Genomic DNA, 9,484 nt, shown 5'->3' with positions numbered 1-9,484 from the left:
AACAGTTGGTTGTGGACCTTGACAGGGCCCAGTAGGGGATTATCAAGAGTGGGTCATGTCAAATCAACCTGATCTATTGTCTTGATATAGAGACAAGTTTGGTTGACCACAGAAATGCCTTGGACATAAAGTACTTTGCCTTCACCATTTAATAGAGCCTCCCCTGAGATCCCAGACCAGAACATGCGCTGGACTCTGTACCATTAGATAAACACAGGGCTGGTTGAATCCCTGTACCCACCACCAAGCGTACATTAATGGCTCTGCTGTTGAATGAAGTCCAGGTCCTCTCAGTTTGAGTTCCTGTGCAGTTCCAGGGTGATCATTCGTCTCCATTATGCATTGGCAAGACCACACATAAAATATTGCGTTCAACTCTGAGCACCACATTTCAAGGAGGACAATTGGCAGAATGGGGTTTGTCCAGAGGAGAGCAACCAAATTGACCAGGGGCCTAGATGGAAGTTCACAGGAAGAACAGCTGGAGATATTTCATATACTTCGCTATAGTTTAGATGACGGTGGGGAAATGTGACTTTCTGTGTGTCTGAAGGGCTCTCAGAAGATAGGGAAGGAATGTTTAAAGTTGGTTCAACAATCGGGGCAAGGAAGGGTAGCCCCAGATGACAAGGGATTCATTCCTGTCGGACACCAGGAAGTTTTCCCTAACAATCCCGTCTCTTCGGCAATAGAACCGCCTGCCTCAGGAGAGGGCGGCCACCTGCTGAAGAAGCTACACAGGACAGAGGGTTGACCTGAGTTGCCTTTAAGATCTCCTTTCAGCTTTAGCATTTTATGATTCTGGATCACACGGAAGTTCATTATTTCAAAGGGCCCATCACAGTAACAGCTTTAAATCACAGAAAGGCAAATTTTGACTGAATGTGACGGAAACAGCCAACAATGGCAAAACGATGGTGGACTCTTCCTCCTTGGATAAGGTGAAGCAGAGCCTTGATAGCTTGTTAGAAGGGTGTCGTGTGGAGGGGAGATCTTCATGGCCCCAGAGACTCTTCTAGGATTCTAAGGGTTGGCATACGCACCTGTTTCAGAAAACAATCTGGGGCCAATGAGGGAAGCATCTATGTTGGCAGAACCTGACTCCCTTGCCCACTTAAGCCGAGTGCCTCTCATGCGCCAAGCAAGGCCTCAAAGGCTGCGAGGAGATCCTGGGACATCAGCCAGGCTGGTCACCTTCAGATGCCCTTCTGTTCCAGGTGGCTGCCTTGTTCCAGCCGGCCACCGTGCTCCCTTAAGAAGCTGTTGACAAAACATGGGGGTGGGGTGGGGTGGAGGGAGAGAACAACTCAAAACCAGTTAGTCTTAGTAAAATGCTTAAGGGGAAAATGCCAGTTCAGGCCATTCCTCTTTCAAGGTCAGAGTCTTCCATGTCCTCAGGTGCTGCACATACAACACTCTAAACAACCTGTACTTTCACTTTAGACACACACACCCCCATTACTGCATTTCAATCCAAGTTCACGTAACTGGAGAACAAGCAGGCCTGCTGGACACAGGTCTCTCCCTTGCCCCCCCTCCCACCGCCCCCGTGCGCCTCAGCCTTAGGAGCTTTCCAGGACCCCTCAGCCTCCTTGTCTCCAGACAAAGCTCCAGTGGGCATCCATAGCATGCCGGTTTGGCAATGTGGGCAATGCGCAAAGAAAAGCTGATGCCCTATAGGAGACCTTGTCATAAGGCAGGGACCTTTGGAAACCTCAGAGGGAGAGAGGGGGTCGGCCAGGCAATAGCAGGAGCCTTTAGACTTCTATACCCCTCCACCATGCCTTCCAGCCCTCTCTGAGAGCCAGCCGCTGGCCCCAACAATCTGGGTCCTCCTTTTACCAACCTCGAAAGGCTGGAAGGCTCAGTCAACATTCTGCTGGTCAGGATCGAACTGTTGGCAGGCAGCAGAAATAACTTGTAGTACTGCATTCTAAGGACTATTCACCCCATTTTCCACTTTCTAGTTCAGTAGAAGCTGCATCCAATCCAAAATGGGGGGGGAGCTTCTTCTGCTGCTACCACCGGCCCTCCCTCCCCACCATTGGTTGGGTAAGGAGGAGACTGGAGGAATAAAGAGAGGCCTTGCAGGTGGCTTCTCATCCGGAAGTGGGGGCCTCAATCCCACAAAGGGCTGAGCCTGGCTGAGGGGCTGTCGGGGGCTGCCAGGTTCTCTTTACAGCCGAGTCAGGAAGAGGCTTCAGCCAAAGGGGGAGGGAAGCTTTAGGCAACCGAGGGGAAGCCTTGCTGAGCCGGGGTGGGTGGGTGGGGGGGTCTGGCACTGTGGTTGCACCCTGCTTTCCCCCTTTTGCTCCCTGACTTTATGTCCTCGTGAGGTCAGCCATGCATGCAGACAGCAACGAAGCCAAGCAAGGCAGGGCCAACAGACTTTTACAACCCCGTGACGGATGAAGTTCACTTCCCATTTACCTGCGTGATCCTCCGGCCCTGTCAAGCCAGGTCCCACCCTGGGGAGAAACGGTGGGAACCGAAGGCTTGTGGAAGACACGGAGAGCTCCGTGCATGGAAAGAACCACTCCGACTGCGCCTTGCAACCAGGCAGCAGGAAGACCTCAACCCCCTTGGATGGAAGGCCTCAGCCATCCTTCAGCCTGGGTGCTTCCCGGCCAGCCTTAGATTCCTTAGAGGGGCTCTTTCTGCTCCTTCATCTCTTGGGGGGAGCCCCTCCCATGCCATTGGTGGGACATTTGCCCTTGCAGCCCACCTGACCACATGGTGACTGAGGGGCCCTTCTCCCCCGCTGGCCTCGTGCAAGAAGGCGCCTGTAACCCATCTGGGAGCAAGAGGGGAAATGAAAGGACCTGGGGGAGACTTCTCTGCGGTCCAGCACCAAAGCAATAGTGGGGAATGAAGGCGAAGGCTCTGCAGGAGGAGCATGGAGATCTGGCTACGGAATACTTTGCCAGTCCTGAAGCCAACAGTGCCACAAAGAGTTACTCATTAACAGATCAACTCCAGACCCACACAAACCCTCCCCCCCCCCATCACAGGGTGGGACCAGCCATCCCTGTAATGCTGAAGCTGTACAGAAAAGCTGCAGAAACTCCAGTGCCTCTTGGGACTTTCTGACCCTAACACTATGTTGCACCAGCTCCATCAGATTCCCAGAGCTTCAACTCTTCCCATCTCATAAAAGGAAGATGAATCATGGACTCTTTCTCAGGAAAAGATTTGGAGGCCGGTTGCTGAATGTAGCAATAGTGGTACGTGGTGTAAGTAAAGCATGGGGATATGAATCCAATGGCTGCTGAAGTTCAGATCTGAGCATGGTGACTTTGGGGTTGTTTCTTGCATTTAAAAGTCAGCTGTATCAGGAATACCTGAGGCACTTCAAGTGTGTTGCACTGGGGACATAAGTACGTGTGTACTTTTGCATGCAGACGAACTCTGTGGTCAACTGACAATCCAAATGATATCAGACAAATTATATGGTGTAGCAAGGAATATGGATTTAAAAACTAATGATTAACAACCAAGGTAGCTTTATTTAATAGGCAGAAAGGAAGGAACAATTTCTACACAATTGGTGAAAAACAAGATGAATGTGTATGTCCCTGAAGGGCGTTTAATGAAGGCAGGAAGACGGATGGAGGAGCGGAGACCTGAGATGTTGGTGAAGATGGTGAGCAGCAGGAGGGACCCTGGCCAAAAGGTCCAAAAATGACTTTGTACCCTTTTGTCCTTCTGCTCACTTCATTATACTACAAGGAGGTGGAAGTTAAGAAATAATTAATTTATCATGAAATGTCTTCTCTCGGAAACAAAGGATGGGGTTGAATGGAGTTGGAACGAGTCCTTAAAAGCGTGTGCGTGTGTGTGCCTGCGAGCATGCAGGCACACAATAACAGAAGAGACTAGATTGAAGGTGGGATGAAGGCAGACCCAATACAAAGGAAGCCCCCAGCCCAAGAGGAGCCATGGGAGAATCCAGGTGCAAAACCAACACGGGGAGGGAGAAGAGCCAGCAAAAAGAGGCATTTCTTGGAGGGGTTTCAGAAACAGAACATGGGGACTTTAAAGAACAAAAGGCAGCTGCCCAGGCGGCTGACCAAGAACAAGAGAAGTAAAAAGGGAGGGGGGGAGGGAGAGGGAAGCTTTCCCATCTTATTGCAAGTTATTTACTTTCTTTGACTGCTTTCCACTCCTCCTCTTCCCACCCAAGGAGGCGTCTCTCTCTCCCTCTCTCTCTCTGTAGAATCTCTCTTCCTGAACCTCTCCCAAAGGCCCTGGGTGCCAATGGCTCCGGAGACTAGGGCGAGGGCAGAGCAGGGTTCTGGATCCTCCTGGCCTGAGAGCTGGGACCCTAAAGGCCACCAGAGAAAGGGACCCCAGGAAGCAGGCAAAGCCCCCTTCAGCTCTTGCTACCTCTTCTTCTCTGGAGTCTCCTCAGGGGCTGCTGGGCCCCAAAGCTCAGATGGTGGGGGGGAATGCTGTTGAGGAAGGTGGGGGGGCCTGGGGGGGGTTAGCCAACAGCCGGTTTCTGTTCTAGGGGGGGGAGGATTTCCACACAGCTCAGTTTTCAAACCCCTTCATGAACAAAGACGGAGGACATAACAGACAGGAGGGGAAAAGAGGAAGTCGGCTGCCTGGCGAGATTTGCAAGAGCGACTTTTACTTCTCGTTCCTGAGGCTGAACTCCAGGAAGGGCCAAGGAGGTTCCTCCTGAGGCAGAGGCTGCGGCAGTGGAGGGGATGGGCATGGAGAGCCCTTCCTTTGGAGTGCCCAGCTACCTTCCCTCCAGCCTCTTCTCCATTAAGCCTGCCCATCCCCACTGCAAGACATGGGCGGGGAAGGAGACAGCAGCCACCCTCCCTCTGGAACAGAGGCCTCAGCGCCCCAGCCCTGAGCGGGAGCCTCCACACAGGCACACAGGCCAACACGCTGGCCAAGCGAAGCTTGCTCCTCAAGGCACAAAGGGCCAAGCGGGAAACGCCCCCCTCTCCCCCAGCCTCTCTGGGCGAAGGGAGGCAGCCTCCAAAAGGAAGAGCCTCTCCAGTTCGGGCACGGCCGTGGGGGGCTCCTCACACGCTCATGCTGGCCGACTGAGCCAGGCCCAGGGCCTGCACCAGCTCCTCACTCAGGCCGCTCTTCAGGGTGCGCCTCACTGCAAGGAAGCAAAGAGCAGGAGGGGGAGGGATCAGGGAGACGCAGAGGCCCCTCTGGCAGCAGGACCGGAGCCACCCTAGTGGGGTTGGTGCCTGCTTTGAGGGGGGGGGGATAGACCTCTCCTCCCACTCCTCTCTTCCAGATCAATCGCCCCCTCCAAGGGGGACGTGCACAGAAGCCGTGTATGGTCTCCACCCAAGAGGCAACACTCACAGGACTTCCTGTTCCCACGTGACCGCCGGCGTTCTTTGGCTGGGCCTGAGCGGGCCGGAGACCTCTGGGTCACGGACTTGACCAGGCGGTTCATGATCTCCTCAGAAGCGTCCTCGGGAGAGCCAGCCGCTTCCTCCTGGGGGCTGGGCCCTCCGGCGGGACTCTGCTTCCCAACACCTAAATGGAAAAACTCCTGAGGGGCGGAGGGAATTGCTGACATGCGTGTGTGTGTGGGGGGGGAGTTGAGCTAGCTTACATCGTCTCCATGTAACTGCAGTGCACTTTTCAGCCCCCCCCCTCCCCCAATTAACTTTAAACTTTCCCAGAACCCTAAGTGGGTCTCTTTGGCCTCATCCTTCCTCTGCCCTGGGATGCCTCCTTCCTCTGCCTGCTGATGTGCCAGGGATGTGCCATCATCTAAAGAGAAGCCATGTGCGGCAACCAATTGGGAGAAGGGTTCGAGCAATCCTCCCTGGGCCCAATTCTGTTGTGAGAAAGAGGCTCCCCTTAAATAAGAGCCCAAACATCTGGAAAAAGAGAAAGCAGCCTCGTATGATGGGCAGAAGATCACTGGCCAAAGGAAGGCCACAGAAGCTACAAGCGCATCCTTGGTTGGCTGCTCTGCAGAAAGCTGGAAAAAGAACGTGGGAACGAGCTCCCTGCGGCCTTTGGCCCCAGGAGGCTTCTCTGCCCTCTGAGAAGAGCAGCACAGTCTCCCTTGGGCTTCGTCTCCTTTCACGCCGCTCAATTCGCCTCTTCCTGTCACCCCTCCGGGCTGAGAGCACGGAGCTCTTACTAATTCAGCTCACGGGACTTAAGACTTGCCTGGATCCGACCCCCACAGGGGATGGAGGGTAGCAGGGGAATGCAGAAGGACCTTTAGCAATGCTGTGGAGGGAGGGGGGAACCGGAGGCTTCCAGAAGGACCTGGAAGGAGGACAGGGATTGTTTCCTGCCAGAAAGCTAAGAAAGGGAGCCCTGCTCAGGAGGAGGCCCAGGCCAGATCCCATGCCAGCCACCCCTGGGCTAGGTCCTACCTCTGCTGGCGCGAGGGCGGTGGCCAGGGCCTTCTGCTGGGGAGACCAGCAAACTGGTCATGTCTTTATGGCTGGCTTCGTCCTTTTGCTCCGGGCTGGCTGATAGCACAGCAGGAGAGGCACAGTCGTCTTCGGTCTTGCTGGCTGCAGCAAACTTCTCCATCTGCAAAGGGAGAAGATACCCAAGGATGCAATCCCCTCCCCCCCCCCGTGGGTCTTCCTCTTCCCTCTCTTCTTGGCAACTGCAAGGCCTCCCAGAGGGGGGGGGGGAGGATGCAGACGGGTCCCCTCTTTTTGTGTGGCCTGTTGGACTCAAACAAAACCTTTTGAGCAACCTTGGATGGCTCACCTCAGTAATCATCTTGCCCCGGGTCTTGTTCCTCTCCCGATAGGCTGCCCGCTTCTTCTGCTGCTGCAGGACGCGCTCTCGGCACGTGTGGTACTCCAGGGCAAACTCCCGCAGGAGCCGGCAGAAGCTGGTAACCCGCACGTTCTGCGCCGACGGTGCGTCGTAACCCAGGAACAGGAGAAAGGAGAGGAACCTTGAGAGAGAGAGGGAGAGAGAGGGAGAGAGAGGGAGAATCATGAGCCTCGGTGGTGCAGTGGTTAGAATCCAGTACTGCAGGCTACTTCGGCTGATTGCTGGCAGTTCAAGTCTCACCAGCTCAAGGTTGACTCAGCCTTCTGTCCTTTCGAGGTCGGTAAAATGAGGATTGTTGGGGGCAACAGGCTGACTGTAAACTGCTTAGCGAGGGCAGTAAAGCCCTGTGAAATGGTATATAAGTCTAAGTGCTATTGCTATGCTTGGGTCCAAGGTGGCACTGCCAGAGAGACCGGCCTGTGGCCTTCAAGACAAATTGTAGCTGGCACTGCAGGAATCTGCTCAAGTGTGTCCACCCATCCTCTTCCCTCGGAAGGACCTCCAGGGACCCCGAAAAGTTTGAATGATGTTGATCCCAGACGGGGCCCTAAGGCCTCCAGAAGGGGCTGAAGGGTGCTTGGAGCAGCAGAAAAGCAAAAATGCCGCCTCCCCCTCGGAGAGGAAGACTGCAGCACTTGGGCAGAAAATCCCTCCAGGGACAGCCTGTTTGGCCTCTCATCCTTCCAGACACTAAATTCCCATCTCATTTTTCAGCTTTCAAGCATGGTAAAGGTCTTGTTAAAATCAAATATTCAGCAATTTAACATTAAAGGAGCAATCACGACAAAATAAGGAAATGACCAAATTGAACTAACGCACCAAGGAAAATGGGGGGAGGGGGGAGGGGGCTGACAGCACTTGGGCACCTGAGAAGGGAAAGCAAGCAGTGTGGCTGCCTTTGTAAGGCCACGGCTTCTACTGGCCCCACGCTCTCTCGAGGCAAAGTCCTTGGCTTCCCCTGGGCTTCCTCTGGGGGCGCCCCAGATTCCATCCAGATAGAGCCCTGATCTGACCTTGACCAGCTGTTGCAAGACCCTCCAAGGTGGCGAGATCCGTGCTGTGGCCAGCAGGCAAGGCAAGGACCTCAAGGCTCCCCTTTGTACCCAGACCCTGAAGCGCTTGCTCAAATTCTAGTGGGGGGAGGGGGCTGTTTTCTGGATGGGATAGTTTCACCTCAGGACGTCTATTTATTGATTTATTTTACGGGCATTTATTCTCCCCAGGATGTTCCAGTCTGGGAGTTCCACGGGAGGGTTCCAGCCTTCCCAGAATGAATCTCCCAGGACAGGAAAGGGCCTGCCACACGGTCCGGCCCCACAAGTGGGAGAAGAGCGGAGTGTGTGAGGAGCTTTGCCTCCCCCCTGGCCGATCCTGCCCTTAATGTTAGATGCCTTGGGGTGCCGTCATCTTGCCGTGATGTGGCCAATCCAGGGATCAGTTCTGCTTAAAAGAAGCTCAGCCTTCACCTGGTCGCCTGTGACCATTTCTCTTGCGGGAAACTGCATCTGACGTTAAGCGGAACACTGCTCTGTTTGTGGCCATGCACCCAACAGATGCCCTTCTTGACGGGCAAGAGGGGTCCGGCCATTACTCGGCCGGCAGCAGTCAGACCATCTAGAGCCACTGACCTGTTCATCACCCGCCGGTGGACGATCTTAAGGAGACTCATCTTCTCTGTGCTGGCCTGCAGGAAGTCCAGAAGCTTGCTCTTGAGGGCTGGCTTGCAATCGTGCTTTGCGATGGCCTTCAGGTGCTCCCAGGAGGCTTTGCACCGCCGTTCCAGCTGCAGGAGACTTTCTGCCAGCTCCTCAAAATCCACCTGAGGAGATAATACGACAGCTGTCAATGTGTCGCCCTGTGGGATTTGGGCTGGATACCCAAACTCAGCCTTCCGGGTGCAAAACGAGGGAAGGAAATCCCCCTCACCTTGGCACAGCGAGTGAGGGCAGCGATCTCTGAGTAGAGGTCTGTGGTGGCTGGGAACGCCACTACCACAAATTGGCACAGGTGGTACAGGAGGCTCTGCCGGTGAACGGTGTCTTTTACCTCTGACACTTTGGCCAGGTAGCTGAGCTCAAACCCTCGACTCTGAAATGTAGAACCTTGTAAGTGCAGGAAGAGAGGAGGTTCTTTCCTCCTGTGGTGGAGGAGAAGCCGGTCCAGAGACCGTCAACAAAGAGCGGAGGTTCTGTCCTGGGGGCCCCTCAGATGACCCTATTTAGATCCTGGACGTCTTAAAAGGACCTTTTAAAGGGCTCCAAGGAGCGGGCTACAGAAGAGGCATCCGGGCAAGCTTTGGCCTACGTCCCATCTGAGAAACCAGCCCCCAATCCCAGAAGCTTCCCTAGAGCAGAGCAGGGGAAAAGGCAGGAAAAGCTGTGCCTTGGTCACTTCAGATACATCCTGATCCAATGCACTGGCTTGGGCAGGGCCAGCTGGCGCTCTGCCATCAATCGGAGAAGGGAGGGGGGCACAAATGGGCAATAAAGCTGTATACCTTTATGATGGGAGATTGGGAGAGGGAACTGACGTGCGAGGAAGAGCAGAGCAGTTTGGAATCTGGTTCATGCTAGTGCTGACGTCCTCAAGGCTGAATACCCTGAGAGTGGAATTTCACCAGCACAAATACCTCCGCGTTTCCCAAAACATCTCAGCGGTGCCAAATTGGCTACACATGGGCAGATCG

At 54.4% G+C, this 9,484-nt stretch overlaps 1 protein-coding gene across 2 annotated transcripts in view; it reads right to left on the bottom strand.

Annotated features, from left to right (window-relative positions):
• Positions 1 to 3,486: 3,486 nt before the first annotated feature.
• The window catches only part of FHOD1 (formin homology 2 domain containing 1), a 31,141-nt gene continuing 25,143 nt past the window's right edge, over positions 3,487 to 9,484 (bottom strand). For both annotated transcript variants that reach the window (XM_081962877.1, XM_081962878.1), the window contains 6 exons: positions 8,725 to 8,886; positions 8,427 to 8,617; positions 6,727 to 6,919; positions 6,378 to 6,540; positions 5,341 to 5,517; positions 3,487 to 5,125 (listed from right to left, as the gene is read on the bottom strand). In XM_081962877.1, coding sequence (XP_081819003.1) covers positions 5,043 to 5,125; positions 5,341 to 5,517; positions 6,378 to 6,540; positions 6,727 to 6,919; positions 8,427 to 8,617; positions 8,725 to 8,886 — 969 coding nt within the window. In that variant the 3' untranslated portion in view covers positions 3,487 to 5,042. The remainder of the gene's footprint in view (positions 5,126 to 5,340; positions 5,518 to 6,377; positions 6,541 to 6,726; positions 6,920 to 8,426; positions 8,618 to 8,724; positions 8,887 to 9,484) is intronic.

This window comes from Natrix helvetica (genome assembly GCF_964273705.1).
Source record: "Natrix helvetica genome assembly, chromosome: 10".
NCBI lineage: Eukaryota > Metazoa > Chordata > Lepidosauria > Squamata > Natricidae > Natrix > Natrix helvetica.
The sequence above is the reverse complement of the archived record's forward strand: the minus strand, read 5'-3'. Positions and strand labels throughout refer to the sequence as shown.